The 23,749-nt window shown below is 42.6% G+C and overlaps 3 protein-coding genes across 3 annotated transcripts; 2 read left to right on the top strand and 1 right to left on the bottom strand.

Annotated features, from left to right (window-relative positions):
- Positions 1–4,862: 4,862 nt before the first annotated feature.
- On the top strand, positions 4,863–16,825 carry zgc:158689 (I-BAR_IMD_IRSp53 and SH3_Irsp53_BAIAP2L domain-containing protein). Its single transcript, XM_045718830.2, has 15 exons — positions 4,863–5,368; positions 8,992–9,121; positions 9,309–9,384; positions 9,605–9,691; positions 10,271–10,332; positions 10,497–10,568; positions 10,710–10,847; positions 11,419–11,571; positions 11,697–11,873; positions 12,085–12,742; positions 12,862–13,066; positions 13,220–13,285; positions 13,901–14,156; positions 14,245–14,285; positions 14,429–16,825. The coding sequence occupies exons 2-15, from the start codon at positions 9,074–9,076 to the stop codon at positions 14,499–14,501; spliced, it is 2,112 nt and encodes a 703-aa protein (XP_045574786.1). The 5' UTR covers positions 4,863–5,368; positions 8,992–9,073; the 3' UTR covers positions 14,502–16,825.
- A 2,345-nt stretch (positions 16,826–19,170) lies between these two features.
- LOC123743162 (NADH dehydrogenase [ubiquinone] 1 alpha subcomplex subunit 3) lies at positions 19,171–20,712 on the bottom strand. The gene is made up of 4 exons (XM_045718829.2): positions 20,599–20,712; positions 19,744–19,818; positions 19,456–19,533; positions 19,171–19,367 (listed from the first exon to the last, which is right to left on the bottom strand). Exons 1-4 carry the CDS (start codon positions 20,603–20,605, stop codon positions 19,276–19,278), a joined length of 252 nt encoding a protein of 83 aa, XP_045574785.1. The 5' UTR covers positions 20,606–20,712; the 3' UTR covers positions 19,171–19,275.
- Positions 20,630–23,650, top strand: LOC106605753 (TCF3 (E2A) fusion partner). The gene is made up of 7 exons (XM_045718828.2): positions 20,630–20,758; positions 21,250–21,351; positions 21,593–21,742; positions 22,134–22,204; positions 22,335–22,404; positions 22,665–22,817; positions 23,100–23,650. Exons 1-7 carry the CDS (start codon positions 20,750–20,752, stop codon positions 23,172–23,174), a joined length of 630 nt encoding a protein of 209 aa, XP_045574784.1. The 5' UTR covers positions 20,630–20,749; the 3' UTR covers positions 23,175–23,650.
- The last annotated feature ends 99 nt before the right edge of the window (positions 23,651–23,749 follow it).

Raw genomic sequence — 23,749 nt, 5'->3', positions numbered from 1 at the left:
TTACCACAGATGGACTCCAATAAAGTTGTAGAAACATCTCAAGGTTGATCAATGGAAACAGGATGCACCTGAGCTCAATTTAGAGTTTCATAGTAAAGGGTCTGCATACTTATGTAAGTAAGGAATTTCTGTTTTTTATTTTTTCGCTATGGGTATTGTGTGTAGATTGATGAGGGAAAAAAATGTATTAATACATTTTAGAATAAGGCTGTAATGTAACAAAATGTGGAAAATGTCAAGGGTTCTGAATACTTTCCAAATGCACTGTAGTTCAATACGACTGTCTATACACTCAACTAGCCCCTGGCCATGTTTAACTCTTGGTCTTCAACTAATCTCTTGTGGACAGACTAAACACAAACTGTGCATCTGACCAAATTACGCAAGATTTTAGCTCTGGGTTAACCGAGATTAGTCTTCAACAAGTAAACATTTATTAGAGTTCTAACTGATGATGATGTTGACGTCCTGACTGCCCCGACTGTTGTCATTCACTGGAATACATAATGGAGTAGAATTTAACTATAATGATAATTAATCATAGAATTGGAGAGGTGCTTTAATCAAACTGAATTCACATTTCACATTTCCAAGAGAGACCAAGGTTGAATTGTATCTAATAATTACAGAGTTTGATCCACATGAAAGTAGAATTCTGTAGATGCCTTACTATATCAGATGCCATCTGGTCAGGCCAGCTGGCGTTGAGACATCGTGCCAGCACTCACACTTAATCATATCCCATTTGATCAGATTAGGCAGATTGAAGCAGAATCCCTCTCTGAGAGGTGGTGAACAACCTGGTTAGCTTTTATTAGCCTCCAACACATGGTACACTCAGAGTGACTGTTCAGGAAATACCTCACACTCTGCACTGTCACAGACAGACAAAGACATACACAGACACACACACACTGCACTGTTACACAGACACACACGACATTGCACTGTAACAGGCACACACGACACTTCACTGTCACAGAGGACTGTAACCGAAAAAGAGAGACACACACGCCTATAAGCACATTATATCAATTCTGCCATAGAACATCATGATAATTCTGGAACACCATGACAATTCTGCCATAGAACATCATGAGAATTCTGGAACACCATGACAATTCTGCCATAGAACATCATGATAATTCTGGAACACCATGACAATTCTGCCATAGAACATCATGAGAATTCTGGAACACCATGACAATTCTGCCATAGAACATCATGAGAATTCTGGAACACCATGACAATTCTGCCATAGAACATCATGAGAATTCTGCCACAAAATATCCCTGGTGGAATTCTGTCATAGAACATCGTACATATAACCCAATGAGTCAATCCCAGTGTGAAGCAATAAGTCACTCTGATCTCCTTACATAATGAGAGATGAATACCTGGTTACATACTTACAGATACTCAATGTCAACAAAACAAAGGAGATGATCGTGGACTTCAGGAAACAGCAGAGGGAGCACCCCCCTATTCACATCGACGGGACAGTAGTGGAAAAGGTGGAAAGATTTAAGTTCCTCTGCGTACACATCACGGACAAACTAAAATGGTCCACCCACACAGACAGCGTGGTGAAGAAGACGCAACAGCGCCTCTTCAACCTCAGGAGGCTGAAGAAATTTGGCTTGTCACCAAAAACACTCACAAACTTTTACAGATGCACAATCGAGAGCATCCTGTCGGGCTGTATCACTGCCTGGTATTGCAGCTGCTCCGCCCTTAACCGTAAGGCTCTCCAGAGGGTAGTGAGGTCTGCACAACGCATCACCGGGGGCAAACTACCTGCCCTCCAGGACACCTACAGCACCCAATGTCACAGGAAGGCCAAAAAGATAATCAAGGACAACAACCACCCGAGCCACTGCCTGTTCACCCCGCTAACATCCAGAAGGCGAGGTCAGTACAGGTGCATCAAGCTGGAACCGAGAGACTGAAAAACATCTTCTATCTCAAGGCCATCAGACTGTTATACAGCCATCACTAACATTGAGTGGCTGCTGCCAACATACTGACTCAAATCTCTAGCCACTTTAATAATAAAAAATTTGATGTAATAAATGTATCACTAGTCACTTTAAACAATGCCACTTTATATAATGTTTACATACCCTACATTACTCATCTCATATGTATATACTGTATTCTATACCATCTACTGCATCTTGCCTATGCCTTTCGGCCATCGCTCATCCATATATTTATATGTACATATTCTTATTCATTCCTTTACACTTGTGTGTAAAAGGTAGTTGTTGTGAAATTGTTAGATTACTTGTTAGATATTACTGCATGGTCAGAACTAGAAGCACAAGCATTTCGCTACACTCGCATTAACATCTGCTAACCATGTGTATGTGACCAATAACATTTGATTTGATTTGATTTGAGACAGTAGATGACATTGACCTGTAAGTCACATTCACAATCTGAGGCCTGTGTGGTATTTATAGTGTCTGAGGTGCTACATTTGGCCCTGTTTTGGTTTTCTTTACCCTCCACCTTATAATAACAGACTGTTAGATCATGTCCTTCGATACAAGTCTCACCCCAGGTCAGACATACTGGTGATTGTGTGATATAATGAGTATTTAGTATTTTTTATTAGGATCCCCTGCTAAAGCAGCAGCTACTCTTCCTGGGGTCCACATGAAACATGACATAATACAGAACATTAATAGACAAGAACAGCTCAAGGACAGACTGCTACAACTGCTTCTCTAAGCCGGCCCTGGTATCCTGATCTCACAGCACCAGTGTTCTGTAAACAGCAGAGAGAATCTCACAACATCAGGAAGTTAAAGGTACAATAACAGCAACCATCCATGTTCTTGTGCCATGTGTCCATGTGCCTTCAGCAGTCTGACGCCAATATTATCAACAAATAGGAAGGTTGAGTCTAACATTTTAGTCGAAGATACTCAACAGCACCGACAGACACTGGCAGAATCATGTGTTTACCATCCGTGTCCTTGGTCCTTCCGTCTGACGTCAACACTACGCATGATCATGTGGTGCCTAGCTGCTGTTGAATGTAAACACAACATACAGTAAGAAACCCAGAATGGAAATGCAATAATCATGTGGAGTCCCCCCCTGCTTTGGTTTGAACATTGACCCCCCCCCTCCCCCCCCCTAAATGTGGCTTTATAATAATTGACTGTTTGATCCAAGATACCTGAGATTGGCCTTAGGTGCACATTTGACACACTGGGACATTGTCCAGGAAAACAGCTCTAGGTGACCCACATCTAGCGCCACACACGGTAGACTTCCTTCAAGTTCCAAGAAAGAAGTCAGCCTCAGTAGAACGTAACACTGATGCAGCGGATGTGTGCGATCAGGATGTGACCGAGAGAGGGACAGAGGGAGACATAATAATGCCGAGCTAATAAGAGCTAGATAGAGAGAGAGACATACTCAGACCCACAAAGAATTCAAAAACAAATCCAATTTTGATAAACTCCCATATCTATTGGGTGAAATACCACAGTGTGCCATCACAGCAGAAAGATTTGTGACCTGTTGACACAAGAAAAGGGCAGCAGTGAAGAATAAACACCATTGTAAATACAACCTATATTATGTTTATTTATTTTCCCTTTTGTACTTTAACTATTTGCACGTCTTTACAACACTGTACTGTATATAGCCATAATATGACATTTGAAATGTCTCTATTCCTTTGGAACCTTTGTGAGTGTAATATTTACTGTTCATTTTATATTGTTTATTTCACTTTTGTTTATTATCTATTTCACTTGCTTTGGCAATGTAAACATATGTTTCCCATGCCAATAAAGCCCTTTCAACTGAATTGACTAAGAAACAGACAGAGGTAGAAAGAGCAAGAAAAGGACAGAGAGAGAGACTGTGAGGGACCTCGAGAGAAAGAGAGATCTAGATGAGTTATTCTGGTGTTTACTAGGCCAGTAGTGCTGCCGTCTGTCAGTATGTTGTGCGTCAATCAGTCTTAAAGTAGGCCTGAGGAAGTGAACAGAGACAAACCGCTTTACAGCTCCGATACAAGGTGCCAGGGCACCGGCTCACGAGACCAGACAATCAACCACCTATACTAGCAGGCCAACACCTCCATAGAGCTAGACCTAATGACACAGAACCACAAACACAGTTTCACATCTATTCCTACTGTAGTTACCAAATGGACCAATTCATGAGCAGCTTCTGTTCTGCTTGTTGCACTGCACTGATTATCGTCACACAACTGCCATCTGTTGGTCAGTGGTAGCTACTACAACCCACTTAAACTGACCCAAAGCTATATGTTTAACCCTAACCCTCAATCACAACCCTAACACTCCTATCACTAACCCTAATCCTAACCCATTTTGGCATAACCATAACCCTAATCTTGGCATAATGATTCACTTTTTTTTACCATGGATTTCACTCAAGGAATTACCTTCTGAGGGCAGCACAGGGAAATGGGATCCCTCCCCTAGCCTTGCGTAACCCTAACTCTAACCATTATCTTGGCATAACCCTAACACTAACCTTTGCTTTAGATCGATATTCAACCCTGGCTCAACCCCTTGACATACCAAACAGATTAATCACCTGAAAAGTATTGAATGTTTTGTAAAAAACTATTTTTTTTTTATTTTATAACGTTTTAGACAAATATGTTTTACTCCTATTGATTTATCACTCTCACTCCAAAACATGTTTAAAGTAATAGGCTATAGGCAACATGTTTAATATTATGTGAATAATAAACCAAAGGGCTACTGCCCACTTAAGAGAATGAATGGAGGGAATGTGAGAAGGGGGTGGCGGATGTAGGCCAATGATACGTGACTGCGGGGTCTGCCATCCTTGCTTTAAAAAGTTTCAAGTCATTATTCTCTCTACCGCTATTCAGCCCAGGTCCCGTTTGCTCATTGTTATTCTGCCCGAGTGAGTGAGTGAGCGAATGAGAGAGGGAGAAAGAGAGGGATAGTGAGCGAGAGAGTGAGGACATTGTGAGAGAAAGGGAGAGTGGTAAAGAGAGACAGAGAACGGAAGAGAACTGAGGCTTCTAACCGTAGGGAGTCTGATGTAGCGGTCGGGGTTTATTCGCGGTGAATTTTCTGTCCGGGGTGTGTGCGTGAAGGCATGTTGCTAATCAGCTCAACAGTGAGTAGAGTTACAGAACGGCACCAAAAGTCTGACGCCGATTTGTGTGAGTAACAATTAAAAAAGGGAGAGAGAGCGAAGTCGGGGGGGAGATTGAGATTTAGTGCACTGCTGGGTGAAACAACCCCCCACTACCGAAGGGGAAAACAATAGAAGAAAAGAAAAAAGGCAAACGGCGTTTCGGTCATCTGTTTTTTTTTCAACAATGAGCTCAGAAAAGGTACAATTCCACTTTGTATCAACTATTTTGCTGCTTATCTAACTTTCAATGAATTGCGCTGAGTTTTATATGTAAGCCTAGAGATCAACAGGTGTTGCTGAATGAGGCTATAGACTGGTGATACTGGTTTGCTGAGAGAGTAATGTCTCTCATTTCGTCCACTTTCACATCTTGATAATTCGTTTAACATGGTTTAGAGAAGATGTTTCGTATTTTAGTTATGTATGCCAATACGAGTCAAAGTGATAAACACAACCTGAAATCCTCCAATCTGTTTATAAAGTTCCTGTTTCACAGACATTTGTTTATATTTTTCACCTATGATGTTACATCTGTCACACTTGTAATTGTTGCCAATACCAGTGTAATCACTTATACTGTTGACAAGCTCTGCAGGAGTTTTCAGTTGTTGACGTTATGTAGGCCTAGTAGCTGTTTTTGAAACATCTTTGGCAACCAAATGTAAAAATTGTATTTCAATACCTACAATACAAAAGCCGTTTCAGGTCATTTGTGTTTTAGTACATTGATTATAGTTTTGCTGTGTAATTCTATATTTGGCTATGTTGTCATTGGGTATGACAATTGGTTCCCAATTGACCAACCTGGTTTGAATAACAAGACATGAATGAACCTCTTAAATTGGACCTTGAGAATGTGCCCCAATCTGCAGATTAACGGTCAGTTTACCAAACCCCAATCCTAACCGTCAGGACATAACAAGCATAACTGATTGTAGATCAGCGCTCATGGGGAACCAGAACCAGTGTGTTGAGTTGGCTAGAAAGAAATCCTGGGTTTTTAATTTAACCTTTATTTATCTAGGCAAGTCAGTTAAGAACAAATTCTTATTTACAATGACGGCCTACCTGGGAACAGTGGGTTAATACCTGCATTGTTTTTTTTACCTTGTCGGCTCGGGATTCAATCCAGCAACTCTTTCGGTTACTGGCCCAATGCTCCAACCACTAGGCTACCTGACACCCCAAAAAATGTGTTTCTGCCTGGTCAACAATAGGATATTGATCAAGGACATTCTTTATTGGATTTCTTCAGATATTGATAACAGTTCTTTGTACACTTCTGCTTACCCAATTAGTCTTACTCCAGTTTCCTTTTCCCCTCACACAACACCTGATTTACTTACCAAAAGGCACATCTCAATAGGTGGTCCAGGTATGACATGACACAAGTGTGGTGTGGGCCTTTCCTCTTTGGTTCTCTATTGCTCCTCTAACAAGGGGGGAGGCCAATGACATCACCTCAAACCATCAGTCCAACCCTTACAGGAAACACCACATGAATTTCACGTGATCACATGTGAATTGTGAAGTTAATGCGACAACATGGAAAGCAATATGCGATAACATGAAACAATACATGTGAAAACGTGATCACATTTGAAGTGTTCCAAAAACACATTTTCACATGATTTCATATATGAAATTTCACTTGAAATCCAGATTTGACATGTTTTTTTTTCTGTAAGGGTAACTCCTTGAATGCCCTAATCCTTGACGTTTGCAGTTGTGTCTAAAAAAACACTATTTTGCTCCCCAAAAATGACCCTCAAGTGTGTGTACATTACTGTATTTATACTTGGGATATTCAACAGGAAAATGTCAAATTGCTAGAGGACGTCTTTAACATAAGCTCAGAGCCTCCTTAAACATTGGTAACAATAGTTGTACTTGCAAAAAGTCCATGGGAGGTCAGTTGTACTGTACAGAGCTGTAACCCATACATCTGTGGAATCAAATGATATCATCAGGTCTATTCAACAGCAGCCTGACCAGTCAGTGTTACCCAACACGTCTGTCTACCCAATGACCATCCACTGACATCAACAAGTGAGCCAATGCATGACATGCTGCAGAATGCCACACACACAGGATGTTGTTTGAAAGGAGCATGTGTGAGCCTTAGTGTAGAGTGAGGTCAGATGTGTGTGTGTGTGTGTGTGTTGTCCCACACGAGGACCACCGTGCTGTAACACTAGAGAGAAGAGGCTTGTGTGAGAGCCACTGTACATTCATCATGGCTAGAGTACTGTAGGTTTACAGAATAGAACTTGAATGACTAGAATTATTTCTGAGATGCTCTACAATACCGTATCAGAACTATGTCTATTCTGCCCACTCTATTTCCACCAACACATGTAATGAAGTGTCATAAGCATGACACAAGTATTGCCTAAAGTGGTCTATATTACCAATCTTCTGATTGTGTCATGTAATAAGTTAGGCATTATAGTGGAACAGTTAGAATGGCCCGTTACTCAGTGTGCTATAGCTTGCAAGTAAGCATTTCACTGTACCGTTTAAACGGGCTGTACCCTGTGCATGGGACAAATACTTTGATTTGATTGGATTATATGTTAGAGTAACAAATGCTGTTTTTTCCAGTAGGTGCTCCACCACTGCAGACATCATGTATTATACAGTGATACCCTGGTGTATTTTACTTAGGTCATGTGATCTGTGATACATCTGGACGTCTGTTATTACTTCTGCATCTGAGTTATGAAGTAAAAAAACTTAAACCCCCCCCCATAAAACATTATTACCAAAACGTGTCTTAAAACAGCAGTCAGACCCTCCTTTGATTCCAGGCCCTGAGGTTGTATTTCCTGCTTCCATATGGATGTTAATTACACAGCACTTCTTAACTTTTGTGATTTGAGTCCACCAATTACTTTATCACTACCCTACATTAGGGCAAGCCAAATGTTTCTGCTATCAGTTTGTTTCAGACCATTCATAACCCCTCAGATAAGAACAATGGACTTTTCCAACACCAGGCACAAGTGTCATGGCGCTGAATAAACATTGGACCACAGAGAGAGAACCGGTGCTGAACTGACCAAGCTGTTCAGTGACAGAATTCCCCCCTGGATTAAATGGCTAAAGTCATGCTCAACTCAGCTTTTCCCCTTACAACCCTCCTTTGTTATCCTACAGAGATTACATGAAAAATGTTGACCCATATCGGATAATGGAGCAGGACAAAAAGTCAACATTTCCAGTCGTTAGCTCTGGAAGGTCACCCTCTTGATGAGAAGCAGCCGGGGTTCCCAAATACTGGCTCCGGACCCACTGGTGGCCTGTGGTTTATTCCTCTTGGGTCACGGCATAGGACTGCTAGAAGTCTTGGGAATAGACTAAACACAGTCCCAAACAACTCTAAAAGATGGGTCACTCACAGCACAAACATGTTGGGTATGCAGGGTGGTAGTTTAGGGATAAACTATCTGGTCCTTGCCTCCTGTATGGATAATAGACCGCAGATGAAAACCCTCCATCTCACTCTGTATGGGTGAGTTTGATTTGCCAGGTCACCTCCAAACAGCTCGGCCTGAATACCTCTCTTGGGTGTCTGGTTAGACCTCTCATAGAAGTTCTTTATACTTGAATTAATTGTACATTTCAGTCATTTAACAGACACTCTTAACCATTGCTCCTGTATGTTCCTATGGATCAGTGCCTTGCTCAAGGGCACATCAACAGATTCTTCACCTAGTCTGTTCTGGGATTTGAACCAGAAACCTTTTGGTTACTGACCCAACACTCTTAACTGCTAGGCTACCTGCCAACACTTGTTTCTCTCCATCTTTGTGTTTCCAGGGGACTTCAGTCTGCTGTTGTAAAGCCTAATTCCCTAAGATACAGGGGAGGAGACTACAAGACGTAAACATTCTGAAACACCATGTCTCGTTCAGACGAGGTCAACAAGATGACAGAAAACGTGTATAAGGTACAGTGTGTGTAGGTTTGTTGTCTCCAAAAGCAATGAATTAGTCTGTAGATGTAGTCAGGCGAGTGCCCTATATAACGCTTTTGTTGAAACTCAGTCTGCTAGCAGCAATGATCACAGACTGTGACTAAGTGGTAAGTTGAAGAGGAGACATGAATATTGTCTCTTGTTGTCATGTGTGTTGTAGGGGATTCTGGACCAGTTCAACCCCAGTCTGAAGAACTTTGTGACCATGGGGAAACACTATGAGAAAGCCCTGACCGGTGAGAGAGTGGTGTGCACACAGTATAGTGTATAATGTGTGGTGTAGTATATCTAGTGGCGTTGGGTGGGCATGTTGGTAGGGCATGTTTGTTTGGACATTTTAATGATGGCTCTCTGGTGTCTGGCATAGAAGCTGCATTCCACCCAGGCCCAATCCTAAAGCCCATTTTGAGGGTGTTTGTTACATGGTGCCCCTCACTGAAGGTGTTTTCCTCTCAGGCGTGACAGTAGCAGCCAAGGGATACTTCGATGGTCTGGTCAAACTGGGAGAACTGGCCAGCGACAGCCAAGGGTCCAAAGAACTGGGTGAGTGACTGGGTGGGTGACTGGGTGGGTGACTGGGTGAGTGACTGGGTGAGTGACTGGGTGGGTGTATGAGAGAGAGAAAGACCGGTGGGTGGGGTGAGAAACACTAAGGGACTATCGGAGAAGAAGCGAGCTAGAGAGTGGAGGAATGAGAGAAAGTAGGGAGGGAGCTGTGAGAGAACTGAGGGAGAGGGAGAGAGTGGGGTGATTGTTGAGAGATTAACAACACCACATGATCTCATTGTAATGCTGCAAACAGTCGGGAAGGGGGGAGGGAGGGAGAGATGCCCGACACCACAAACTACTGTGCTGTGGGAGAGACACACACAGCCTTTACCTCATTGGCAGACTCACAGCTGACATCATAGGCTGAGAAGTTGAGAGATACAATCATTCAGTCAGTTAACAGCTCCAGGTGAGATAAGATAATACTTTATTGATCCGACACCTCAGACACAATATTGCACATACCGACGATGTGAAGTCACAACAAGTGTTTTTTTCCCAGCCCTTTTATCCCGCTCTGTATCCCTGTGTTGATGACGTATTCTCTATCCTGTGTCTTCTTGGGGATTCCAGGAGACACGTTATTCCAGATGGCCGAGGTGCACAGGCAGATTCAGGTTCAACTGGAGGACGTGGTGAGTGTTTACCGTGTGTGTGTGTGTGTGTGTGTGTGTGTGTGTGTGTGTGTGTGTGTGTGTGTGTGTGTGTGTGTGTGTGTGTGTGTGTGTGTGTGTGGGTGATATGATTGATTGTTAAATATTGTGATGCTGTATGAATGATGGTGGAATATGATCTACAGTTGAAGCTGTTCCATTCTGAGCTGCTGTCCCAGTTGGAGCAAAAGCTGGAGTTGGACATTAAATATCTTACCGTGAGTTTATCTATGCATTTTCCTTTAACATATTTCCTTCTCTCTACAGCACAACCACTTTTCTGACTAATTATTTTTCTATCTGTTGCTCTGTTTCTCTCTCAATCGGGTTTTCTCGCTTCTGTTCTCTCTCGATCTCAGGCCACGTTGAAGAAATATCAGAGTGAGCGCAAGTCGAAGTCGGAATCTATCGAGCGCTGCCAATCACAGCTCAAGAAGCTGCGCAGGAAGAGCCAGGGCAGTCGCCACCCCAACAAGTACGGAGATAGGGAGATGCAGGTAACTGGCATCCAACAACACCATTTTGTGTCAGTAGTGCTTTGTGTGTAAGGTTTCGATGATGCATTTGTGTATTTTTGAAACGCATACAATGGTGTTTTGACAATTGAGATTTGTGTAGAATTTTCTTGGAAACACCACCAGACTAAAGCATCTTACTCAGCTTACAAGGCACAGGCAAGTGTTTGTGTGTGTATGTACAGTTTGTGTGTGCGGAAGTATGGATGAGATTAAACAGCAATCTGGCTCAGCTGATTTGGCTTCCAGTCCTTACTGAAGTAAAAAAGGGGATAGGGAAGAGAAAGAGGAGAAATCTTAGGAATGAGAAAACAGGAAATAAAAAGGGGTGGACAATGGAAGAAAAGGTTAAGGAAGGTGAGGGATAATATTTTGTGATTGGGATTTAGTTTATCGCTGCTAAGCAGACAGGATATGATGTCACTTCTTCCTTTTGGTCCCTCAGTTGTGCCTCTCTTCCTACAGTGTATTATGAAGGTCACATATCTCCTACTCCGCTGCCTCTGTTATGCTGCATTCATTTCTATGTGTGTGTTTACTTACCTCTTGTCAGTATGTGGAGCTAATGAGTCGTCGTCAGGCTGAGCTGGACACGCTGGTTGCTGTGGGTTACCGCTCGGCGCTGACGGAGGAGAGGAGACGATACTGCTTCCTGGTGGACCGCCAGTGTTCCGTCACCAAGCTGCTCATCAACTACCACTGCAAGGTACACACACACACACACACACACACACACACACACACACACACACACACACACACACACACACACACACTGTCCCTGATCCCCATCCAACTGCCAATCTGCCTCTCCTTCCTCCCTGTGTGCAGGTGAGAGAGCTCCTGTCACAGAAGCTGTCCTCATGGCAACAGTCATGCTCCCAGCCAACCAGACTACCTGAACGGGCGCTCAACCTGCTGCGTCACACCGCCCCTCAGGGCTCTGGGGCATCTGGGATAGCTGAGCTCCTCCGACACGCCAAACTGGGCGCTGCACAGCCAGAACAGGTGAGGGCAAGGGGTTTCAGTTCATTAGTAGGAATTCACAGACAAATGTCTGAATTCCATGAACTTCAGAAGATAAAGTGAAATTATTATAAGATTATGCTATTCTGTAATTTAGACAGCATTCAGATGGTTTTCAGTCATTTAGCAAAATTCCATTGTTTCTTCTCCTCTCTCTGTCTTATCTCTCTCTCTTACCGTTTCTCTCTTTCAGAGGCTGTCAGTACAGGAGGTGCCTCCCTTGTTGAATGGTGGCTCCCAGCAGCAGAGACCCATCCCCTCTTCTTCCCAGAGTGACATCCCCCCTCCCCAAAACTCCCCCGGACCCCAGACCTTCCGCTCCCTCGCTGCCACTGGAGGGGCTATTGGAGGGAGTGGGGCAGGCTCCCCTCAGCAGACCAGCACACCTATTAGTGTCTCAGCTAGCCCCAATGCTAACAACAACACAAGTGCTAATGCTATCACTACTGCTAACACTCCCACCACTTCATCCACCTCCTCCTCCACGGTTGGCTCCAGCCAAGCCCAGCAGACCTCTCTTCTCCTGGCCACCAGCACCTCCAGCCTTTCTCCTAGTCTAATCCCCTCCACTGTGCTTTCTCTCAGCCAGGGCTCCCCATCCTACTCCTCCCTACAGGGCCTGGCCCTACCGCTGTCCCTCAGTGCCCCTCACAGTCCTCCACTACCCCACAGTGCACCTCTCTCCAGAGCCATAACCCCCTCGCTGCACCACCAGGGAGTGCTAGGAGGAGGGAACACACCATTGCTATCCCATAATCCTATGCTGATGAAGGCAGCGGAGATGTATGGAACGTCTACACTGCCATTGCCTAGGAGACCAGTCAGCGAGGCCCGGGTGGGAGGGTTTATGGGTAGGTTTTGATACCCCCCTTCACTTTTTATTTGCCATCTTGTCCATTTCTTTCCCAATGTGATGTCTATTTAATTCATTTCACATTCCCTCTCTCCTCTGTCCCTCTCTATCTTCCAGGTTCCACTCTGCCCAGAGACAGAGTTCTCCCTCTCTCCAGCCCGTCTCGTGTGGAAGCCATATTTGCCCACGCTCCTGGGGGTTCAGAGGGCAGTGGAGTGGGCGGGGCCTGCTTACTTCACTTCCTGCCAGGCGACGCTCTCAGCCTCCTCATCTCTGAGCCCAGAGACGGGTGGCACTATGGCCAGAACGAACGGACGGGACGGTAAGAGTTAGAACCCACCATTCTGTACAAAAGTCTACAATTCTTCAAACACCAACTGAGGACTGTTCTGAAATGACATCTTCAGGCAATCCGTGGGTTTTCTAGGTTATATACGGATAATACCAAAACAATTCCTCCCTCTCTCCCTTACAGGAAAGGCTGGTTCCCTTTCTCCTTCACTCAGCCTTACCCCAACACCTTGGATCCCCTCGACAGCAGGTCTGTCACCATAGAAACAAGGAACTGTTATGATATTGTCATTTCATTCCTCAAAATGTTATTGTCTTAAATGGAAGTCAACTTTGTAGGGTTATGATTAAATCTTGACACTGTAACTCTAGAAATCCTTCCGCTATGCTCTCCACCCTTCCCTGTATTGACTCTGATCTAACAGCCTAGCTGCAGCGTTGTCAACATTATTGTCTGTCAGTATGATAGCGATATCTACAAACTGGCAGTGATGATTTTGGCTTATTCACAGGAAGCTGAGAGAGATCACTGACACTTTGACACAGATATGCTGTTTTTTTCTCTAAGTGTCATTGTCATTTTGATGTGTCCATGCCAAGCAAAGAGATCGGGCCTTTAGAGAGGAATAAAAATGAATGGCCATCCTTCTTTCCATCTGCCTAAGCTCTGTCCTAATCTTCTACCACCTCGTACGTCCCCTTTGCTCTCCAAGATCAACAGTACAGTTGATGAGTTAGCGTGACCACTTTCCTCCATTTATCCTCAGTCTGAAATGTCAGAACAATATGCCTGCTATTGTCATTAAGGATATTGAGTTGAGCAAGACACTTGAAAATGAACCATTTACCACTGGTTTCTCTCCAGCTCCCCGCTCCTCTCTAAGGTCAACAGTACCAGTACGGGTCAGTTAGACAAGCTGGTCTCTCCTGGCCTGCCTGCCTTGACCCCTGAGTCCGAGGAGGAGCGCTCATTCCCCCCTCAGAGGGTCAGCACCTTCCGCCCGCGCCCATACAGCATGGCCGACTCCAACCAGGTCAGCCTGAGGCCGAAGGTCAGAGGTGAAGGGGTAGAGTGGGCAGGGCCCCCTGACCGACCGGCTCTGTCAATGCTGATGCAAGAGGTATAGATGGCTTATAATGACAGAATATAATGTAGATATGATATGTAATGGGTTAATAACACTAGGATCTTCATCACTTTTACTACAGCTCTCCTCAGACTTCGCCTCTCCTCCACCCTCCCCAACCTGGTAAATGCATTCATTATATTATTTAAACAGTAGACATACTGCATTGCAGTAGTCACCAACCCTGGTCCACTTTAGATGGATGACTGTCGATAAACGTGTCTAAGCTTCTGTCATGCCTGATATGCACATTGTCTCCCTGGCAGGACCAACCCATTTGCCCATGTCCGGCTCAGAAAGACGGTGACCAATGATCGCTCTGCACCCATCATCGAATAGGACATGGTCTCCTTGAACAGGCAACCAATGGAGAGGTGTTAATAGGAAACATTCATGTGTTTTGAATTTGTTCTCAGAGTCCAGTAACTGTGTTGGTTGAGTTCTCAACTGTTGAGCCTTAAGAGAAAGCCTTAAGTAAACCTTTCTGTTCATGTTGGTTATTTACAAGTGCTGATTAGATGTGTATTAATCAGGCATAAGTCAAACTACAGACACTTATGTGGTTTTATTTTGAAGATCGAAGAATCAAAGCTGAAATTTGAGTGACAACAGTAATTGTCAAAGACACTTTGGACAAAATTAGATCTTGAATAGAAATCCACCATAGTATTTGAGAATTATAGAGTAAAAAGATGAGTGTGAGAATTGGAATTTAAAAAGCTCTGTGATGTTAGTAAAAACACAAACGGATGACGGCCATTTTGTCGGCATGTCCAACATTAACATTTGAGCCCTGGGCATTACTGATCATTTTATAATGTTATTTTCATTTTACAACACTTTTCTAGAAGTAACCTTGGTAGAAAATGTTCATTATGTTTTTTTGTCTGTACCCGTTCAGGGACTGGTTCCTGGTAGCAGCCTGTAGTCGGGTAATAGTTGAATGAATTATATCATACTTTACTTGTACCATTAGGAATTGTCTTAAAGGACAGGCTCCTGTTTTATCAGTATTTTCATTGAGGAGGATTTTTGAGAAGAGATATGCAGAGATATGTGTGTATGATCCAGGAAAATCCAAACATGTTGAAGAATTGTCATTATTTTTTTTTCATTGTTGGGATTCAATAAGAGTATGTTTAAACACATTGTTAGCTAGGCAGATGTATTTTCACGATAGATGCAGACCTACCAATCACTTGTTGATTTATCACATTTGTACAACTTCATTTACATGTTCTCTGTATGGAGATTTAAAGAAAAGTGTATTGATGTTGCTTACTGATGTCATCAGCACAATGCTGGGTAGGAAATAGTTCAAGTTTAAACACTAATATTCTTTTAATAATAATTTGTTTTAATGTGCGGTAGGATTTGTATAAGGAATTATATTTTTAAGATCAACTGATCAATTTACAAAGGCAATTGATATGTTATACACAGAAATATGTTGCATTGCAAAGCTATTGCTGCTAGTTTATGATGTGTAGATTGTATTGAACGTTTACCTTCAAGAGTCTCTGTTATCTACAGAAACGTATTAATAGAAGTAAGAAGGAGCAACCGTACAGATGTAGGATCTTTATTTGCTCACTCTTTTGTTGGTGAGAATGTTCCTGCATAGCAGGAAATGCAAACTTGTAGTGTATTTTAGTTTTAAAAAGGCTTCTAAAGTGAGTCTATCAACCCCTACAAAAAATGTAGATTAATTCACATTTCTTGTTGCTGCAGGATTATTTTCCTGCAACTGGCTAAAATTTAGATCTTACATCTGTAACAATGCATCCCTGTGGGGTGAACTGTACTTCTATTTGTATTGGACAGGTAGAAAAGGAAAGAAACAGTGGAGGGTTTGGAGGATGGCTTTTCCTGTAAAGTAGGTTTGAGAAATTGGCATTGTGTTGAGGGATAAAAGTATAAGAAAAGAGATGGATTCAGCTCGTTTGTTTTTACTAGTGTCTTCTCGATTGATTTCAAATTCGACTCCAACAGATTGTTCACATCTAGCAGATTTTAGCTGCACGTTTACCAATTGCAAACAGTACAGAACCTTATTTAAAGGGCGAAGACTTATTGTGTTTATGAAGTCTAACTTTGAAAGTGTTGAGGAAAGTATTTGGAAAGTGGAACAGTGTGTGAGCAAGTGTCAATGGTAAACTAGATGTAGAAAGTAGTATTTTTCTCTCACTTTCTCCATGTCTGGTATCTCTCTAGTCTGTCATCTGGTATCTCGCTAGTGTCTCTGTCATCTGGTATCTCTCTAGTCTGTTATCTGGTATCTCGCTAGTGTCTCTGTCATCTGGTATCTCGCTAGTGTCTCTGTCATCTGGTATCTCGCTAGTGTCTCTGTCATCTAGAAAACTGCAGTTGAGAGATTCAGGGTGGAAATATGTGGCTGGGTAAATTGAGTTTCTCTGTATGATCTTTATTCTGATTTCCGGCCCTTACAGTGTATAGTTCCTTCTCTCCTCATGTTTCTGTATCATATTAAGTTGCATCTCTAACCTAGCCTGTGAAATGATTGACTTTGTTGCTATGGTAATTCTAACACCCAATAAATAACATTGCTGTTGATTTAAATACTTAGTATAGTGAAATCACATAGTTGAAGTTTACTTATGTTTGTACAAATTGAAAAAAATAAAAATACGTTTTTGATCTTGTTTAACTTTGTTTTTCCTTAACCTTGCACCTTTTCTTTACACCGTCCTAACCTTCTTCAAAATATGACCTTTCAATGTCAATCTAACTGTATGAGAATGGGATCCAGTTGTAAAGGTCAAAAGAAAAATGATGCCTTGGTGACTATTCAGGATCTTCTATTCAGGATGCCTCTGTTAGTAAGATTGTCTTAAATGCGTGTTTAAGAACGAAACAATTGCCTCTGCCCCTACTTTTATTTCGGTCTTTTAATTTGTTTTGTTATATTATTTTTTTGTTACTTCATCTGTAGCTTTTTTCTCTTTAAAACAGCATTGCCTTTCCAAGTCACACAACAATCATGGTCACAGTATAAAACCTTGGATACACACACATTCCTGATACCACTGTTATTGTATTTCTTTCCAATGAAAACTTCAATAAACATGTTAATCACTATACCCAGTGTTCATCTTCACATTGAACAACCAAACCATTTTGTATGTATTTGATTTAAATCTCCTCCACTTCAGTAGAATTGAGTGGCCACAAATGCCTTATACTCCTTAATCCATAAGACCCTATGCACATAATCAGTACAGTTTTACTGTAGGCAATAGTTTCAGTAGTCTTTTTTTTTATTTTATGGTATCCAATTGGTAGTTATTCTTGTCCCATCGCTGCAACTCCCGTATGGACTCCGAAACAACCCAGCCACACTGTTTCTTGATACAATTGCCCGCTTAACCAGCCGCACCAATGTGTCGGAAGAAACACTGCACCGTGCATTGTGCCTGGCCTGCCACAGGAGTCGCTAGAGCGCAATGGGACAAGAACATCTCAGCCGGCCAAACCCTCCCCTAGCCTGTACGACGCTGGGCCAATTGTGCGCCGCCCCATGGGTCTCCCGGTCACGGCCGGCTGCGACAGCCTGGACTCGAACCAGGATCTCTAGTGGCACAGCTAGGCAGCTAGACCACTGCGCCACTCGTGAGGCCCCAGTAGTCTATGTTCTTGATGATAAAGCATTCTGATGCCCTGATTATGTTTTTATGTGTAAAAGCACATTTCCACATTGCATGGACAATAACATTTTTCTAATGTAATCTATTTCATGTATTTTATAAACAGATTGAATTCTTAAGTGTGGCCATATATGTGGCTGGTGGGGAAACAGAGAAAGTCAGATGTACGAAGAGCCTCCAGCACCTCCTCTGAGATAAGGGTGCAGGCTGGACTGCTGAACATCCCAGCCTTCTGGAACTCTCTGGACCAGCCAGGGGCCCCCAAGGAGGTGGCCTGCTGGAAGGGACCCTGTGGGGCTGAGTCTGGGTTCCAGCCTTCTGATGAGTCCTCGTCATGGGAGCTGAAGGGGTCTCGAGGGAAGTCACAGGAGACCCATAGATAAGAGAGAGCAGAGAGCTTTGTGGACACTAAGCACAGACCAAAGGTGCCACAATTAACCAATACTTCCCAAACGGGGGATGATAGAGGGCTTTGTAATCTTATTTTAATTTTTTTATAAATTTTCTGGATGTCAAAGCCACATTTAAAATTCTAATTTTCCTCTATATGTTTTTCTGTCTATCGTCTGCAGCCCAGCCACCAGCAGATACACGCTAGTACCACTGCTTTCCACATCATATCCCAGGAGAAAAGAGAACAAGTGATTGTAGATTCTATATTTGGAGCAGGTGTTTTTTTTCAAGCTCTCTCTGTGTTGCCAAGAGTTATGAGTTCCTCAGTGACCTGAGGTTGGTTTATAAAGGGGTCCTCAGCCCTGTGAGGAAGAGGTGTAACCTGAACACAGACAGAGACACCCACAGGAGACCCATAGATAAGAGAGAGCAGAGAGCTTTGTGGACACAAAGCACAGACCAAAGGTGCCACAATTAACCAATACTTCCCAAACGGGGGATGATAGAGGGCTTTGTAATCTTATTTTTATTTTTTTATACATTTTCTGGATGTCAAAGCCACATTTAAAATTCTAATTTTCCACCCCTTTTTTGTGGTCATCCATCATCTCAAATCCACTTGACTGCCAGACATTTCTTGTGTAATGCCTGAAGTGTGTGTGTTGGGCTAGCAGCTTGTAGTTCTAAAAAGTCTGTTGCCTATTGTATAAAAGTACAAAATAGGTTAATGCAGTATACATTGTATATTATTAGGTTTCCTAACATTAATTTCTGAATTTAATTAAGGGTGTATTAATCCAATGAGGTTGTGAATACCTTTCGAATAAGTCATTTTATTAAAAAGGAAACATGTGTTGTGTTTTACAATACACATGCTACAATATTCATAAAAATGGCCAAATCATATTGACAACAAATAACATCCCAACAGAATCCAAGAGCAAAGTTGGTGGTATTAAATAGATCATCTTTATTGAGGGCCATCTACTGAGAAGCAGACACAGAGAGACAGGAACAACGGGCTGTGGTCTGTACAGGGAAGGGAATGTGGACGGTTACAAGCTTTTAATCCAGTCCAGGTTTGGTCCTTTAGGGTCACAAGGGTGGCTGGGGACATCGTCCATCTTGCCATTGTTTCGCACAGGGACTGGGGAGAGAGGAAAAAGGTTTTGTTTATGCCACCAACTGTCTAGGGCCAGACTTAATGATTTGCTCATAATGGTTTAATGGCTTACCTGGGTAGTTGTATGGCACAGCTGCATTCATCATGCCTGAGTACTTCGTTAAGGGACTCACTAATGGAACAGTAACGGCTGGGAAGAAATACATGAAATATCAATGATATGTTACACCAAGTGAACACACAACTCAATTCAGGGAGGGCTGAAGGGCAGTGCACACAAGTTTATTTTATATGTATCATGTAATGTCAGAATCCATAAGGTGTAACTACAGTTGAATTTAGCATATTGTAAGATATGAGCATTACAACCTGTGATGTATACTTTGAGAGATGTACTGACCGAGAAGTCCAATTGCGCAGGCGGCCAATACCACCGGCTCCTTATTCCACGCATTCTTCAGGAAAGCTCCAATTCCTGCCAGGGGAAGCAAACAGACATTTAAGTTACAGTGGCACAAATGCACACTGTGTTATGCATGATCTGTGATCCAGTGATTGATGAATGTATTAAGGATATAGCTAGGTACAAATAGCTAGCTGGGCTTATATGACTTGAAACTACATGTCATATACCCATTAGTTTGAGTCTATACAGTATTGTAAACATGACAGCATTGGGCAGATAAATACTGAAGATGAAGCTAGAAGATCAACCCTATCCAACTGCTCTGTTTACACCAGGGTAAGCAGGACACAACGTTTTGGAACGTTCAGATAGAAATACGTTATGTACAACAAACATGCCTCTCTGACATGTAGAATAAGAATCACATCAGCTCTAATTAATGGGATTTCTATCTGCAAAGTTCGACAACTGAACGTGGCCCAGGTTTACACTCAGCTCAGTCAGAAGAGAGCGGTGGACTGTGGAATGCAAGCGATTCCGATTGGAGATATTTAATGATCAAACTACTACATTTTGATTTGAGCTTTTACCTAAAAAAGGTTAGGTAAAGAATGAAGTGGAGACGTGACATGCAGCTAAAACAAATCGGCTAACACTATGTTGGTCCAAGGTCACATTATTCGTTTGGCATGGTAAATTAAAATATGCATACAAAATTAGAGTTGAATACAATATTTAGTTACAATTAATCATACACTAGCATTATCAGAACACCAGTGTTTGCTTGACAGAGGAATCAAGCATAAAACGAGACAGCTAGCTAGCTTGCTAATAGCAAAGTTCACCCACCTGCCATGTTGCTGTTTGTAGTTTTGCTGGGCTGGGGAACATGGGAACTGTAGTCTACATAAAGTCGTATAATTATTGCGCCAGTTGCAACAACACAAAAAGGTTGTTTGACAGTGTGAAATCTGCGGTGACGCATTGAGCGCTGCGGTCAATGGATCGGGTAAACATATGTTTAAAGTGTCGTCAGACCATCCAGATACAGTAGTTAGTCGTAAATATTCAAAAATGCTGCGCATGTTAGATGCTTTTCAGTAACGTCGTTAGCAAGTTAGGCTAACATTAGCTAGTCGAATGTGTTGTCATCTCGGTTTAATCGTTTTCAAGAAAAGCTCACGTTAACGAGTTGTGATTTCGTTAACCAAATCAAACTTAGGTCACCTAAATGTAGTTTTATTTGGGGTTGAGGAAGGTTTAGCTAACGCTGTCTGCAAGCAAATAGTTATTATGGTAACTAGCTATAACGTTCCTAAAGATTATCCCCACATAGGACGAGGCGTCCTTTAGTGTAGGGATAAAGAAAATATGCTGTCAGGTTGAGTCAAGGAATTAACCCTACCTGTTTGTCAAATGTAGTGTAGATTCGAGACACCGTCTAGGACGTGATTTATGAGAGGGTGAACGATCTTATTCCTCCTTCCACCCCTCACTCAGATAATGGAAGATTTCTCCGGCCTGGCCCTGCCGCCTCTCTTTGGGGGCCACATCCTGGAAGCAGAGCTGGAGCCAGGTGGGGTGGAACTGGGCCCAGGGGAGGTAAGTAAGAGTTCTGACTCTGACTATTATGATTCCAGTGGCTCGGTTGGAAATGGAATATGGTGCTAGAGCCGAGGTATTCAACTCTTACTCAACGAGGTCCAGAACCTGCTGGTTTTCTGTTCTACCTGATAATGAATTGCTCACCCCAGATGTCCCAGGTCTAAATCAGTCTCTGCTTAGAGGGGAATGATGAAAGAAACAAAAATGGTGTGTGCTAAATGACCGTTTTTATCATTAGGTAGAGCTTGGCCCTGGGGTCAGCGAGTTGCTAGAGGGCAGAAGTCAAGGGTCAGGAGCAAGGCCAGAGCAGCAGCAGCAGGAGGAAAGGAGAGAATTGGAGAAAAGGAAGTACCTGGCTTTGATCAAGAGGTGTAAGGAGATCGAACAGGTAAGTGACTGGGGAATCATATGTGTGGGTGATTGTACGACCCTGCCAAGTGTGGATTTTTATTGCGACTTTAATATCGTATCTTCAGGTTGTGCTCTATTTAAGAACCAAGTTATATGGATGAGCATCTGTGAACATATAGTTTGCTGTTGGTAATGCCAGTGCACACATGTAGCATAAAGAAATGCATGATAATGAATCCTTTCTAGGGTTGCAAAATGTTCTACACATTTTCTGGTTTTCCAGAAATCCTGGTTGGAGGTTTCTGGATTTCCTGCTTATTCCTTCCTGATTCTGGGAATCCTCCAACCAGGATTTTGCGCAAACCAGGGCATTTATTGACCATTCCAGTAATTTTGCAACCCTAATCCTTTCACCATTTTCTCTGCAGGTGAATGAGAAGATCCTTGGTCGCCTTCACCAGGTACAAAGACTAACACGTCGCATGAAGAAAGAGAGAAGGTAGAAAAGGACTGAAGCTCTGTCTGTCCTTTCATTGGTTCATGTATTTTTCAGTCTATGGTCTATTGGCCTCTCCATTGTAAATACAGGCTAGCTCAACTACAACAGCAACTGAACTTTCCTACTGTAGGTTCCTAATGAAGACCCTCGACGCCCATGGAGATGACTATAGAAATGCACAGCTCACCATATCGCTTGAGGTGAGAATGAGATTTTCAAAAAGTTTGTGTTTCTTTAATAATAAACCAGCAGAGTTCCATGATATACAGTTATCGTATATTGAAATGTAACAATGATTCGTTATTCAATCTTTCACCATTAACTTTGATGGTGATGCAGAAGATGTCAACTGGGCGGTTTTCTGTTGGCATGAAACTGGAGAACTCTTCTGAAACTGAGTTTTCCCCCCACATACTATATATATATCTTTATACTAAATGCAACACTGTTGTTGTTTCAGGAAGAGTCTGGTGCCCATTTAGACATCGGCCCTGGAGCAGAAGATGATAGGCTGAATGACCTTCCTAGCTCCTCCCCCTCTGTCCCTTTCCAATCCACTGTGGGATCCAAGAAGAAGAGGCATCGAGTTCCAAAACAGGAGAAAGACCCACAGGTGTGTGAGACGTACTCATAAACCTTGAATGTGAAATTAACGTGCACACCCAAACTAAATGAATGAACAAAGACTGTAATTTTGAAATATTTGTGCGACTATGTGCAGAGAAATGTGACAGCTTCTCCTTTACACTGACACTGACAGTGCATTGCATATTCTATTCTGTGCATATGGAACAGATTGCACTGCAGCGTTCTCCAGTCTGGCAGACAACAGATCTGTCAGTCTGTTTCCCTACAATGGTTCTGTTGTTAACATCATCTTCACTCCTCTCCACAGACTGAAGCAGACATCTCCATGTTGGCAGAGACGCAGTTCAGTGACTTTCCCAGCCCAACCGCTTTGTCTCACTGACCAGGGGAATGGCCGGCTGCTAGTGGGAGGAGAAATGAAGCAGCATTCTGTTGCTTAGACTCCCACTTCCCCAGACATGATGTCACTGAAACAGATACAGCCAGGGCTCTTTGGGATGTTCTGAAAGTTGTATTGGGCTTGAGTCCTGAAACGATGGAATAGGATGAAGCTACACCTGATCTAAGGTTCTACTACGCGGATGATGTCTACAGAACCTTGCAGATAGAAATGAAAAACGTAGTGGATATGATTATAATTTATGCACAACTATGGTCTGTGGAAATGGCTGAAGGTCTTGACCATGGTAATCCACCCATTCGGCTCAGTAGAGAATGCATGGTCCGGTCATTGCGGAAGTTACATTGACAGTACATGTATTGATGTGAACCTTTTATCAGGATACTCTGAACATGTTTTATGATTTGTTTGTCGACGTGATGCTTACTAAATGTTCCGTATAAAATGTTTATTCAGAACTTCAGGATTCAGCAGTTTTTCAAAATATATTTTACCATTGACCCATCAATCATCTGATAAACCAATCACAGGAAAGTATACCTGCGGAAGTTGTCCAA

This window comes from Salmo salar, chromosome 05 (genome assembly GCF_965601325.2).
Source record: "Salmo salar chromosome 05, fSalSal1, whole genome shotgun sequence".
NCBI lineage: Eukaryota > Metazoa > Chordata > Actinopteri > Salmoniformes > Salmonidae > Salmo > Salmo salar.
The sequence above is the reverse complement of the archived record's forward strand: the minus strand, read 5'-3'. Positions and strand labels throughout refer to the sequence as shown.

Coding starts and splice junctions, on each gene's coding strand:
- zgc:158689 (XM_045718830.2), top strand. CDS start 9,074: ATGTCTCGTTCAGACGAGGTCAACAAGATGACAGAAAACGTGTATAAG. Junction 9,122..9,308: donor TGACAGAAAACGTGTATAAG/GTACAGTGTGTG, acceptor TGTGTGTTGTAG/GGGATTCTGGACCAGTTCAA. Junction 9,385..9,604: donor CTATGAGAAAGCCCTGACCG/GTGAGAGAGTGG, acceptor TTTTCCTCTCAG/GCGTGACAGTAGCAGCCAAG.
- LOC123743162 (XM_045718829.2), bottom strand. Junction 19,534..19,743: donor CTGCGCAATTGGACTTCTCG/GTCAGTACATCT, acceptor ATTTCTTCCCAG/CCGTTACTGTTCCATTAGTG. Junction 19,368..19,455: donor TGTGCCATACAACTACCCAG/GTAAGCCATTAA, acceptor CTCTCTCCCCAG/TCCCTGTGCGAAACAATGGC.
- LOC106605753 (XM_045718828.2), top strand. Junction 22,205..22,334: donor CGCATGAAGAAAGAGAGAAG/GTAGAAAAGGAC, acceptor TTCCTACTGTAG/GTTCCTAATGAAGACCCTCG. Junction 22,818..23,099: donor AACAGGAGAAAGACCCACAG/GTGTGTGAGACG, acceptor TCCTCTCCACAG/ACTGAAGCAGACATCTCCAT.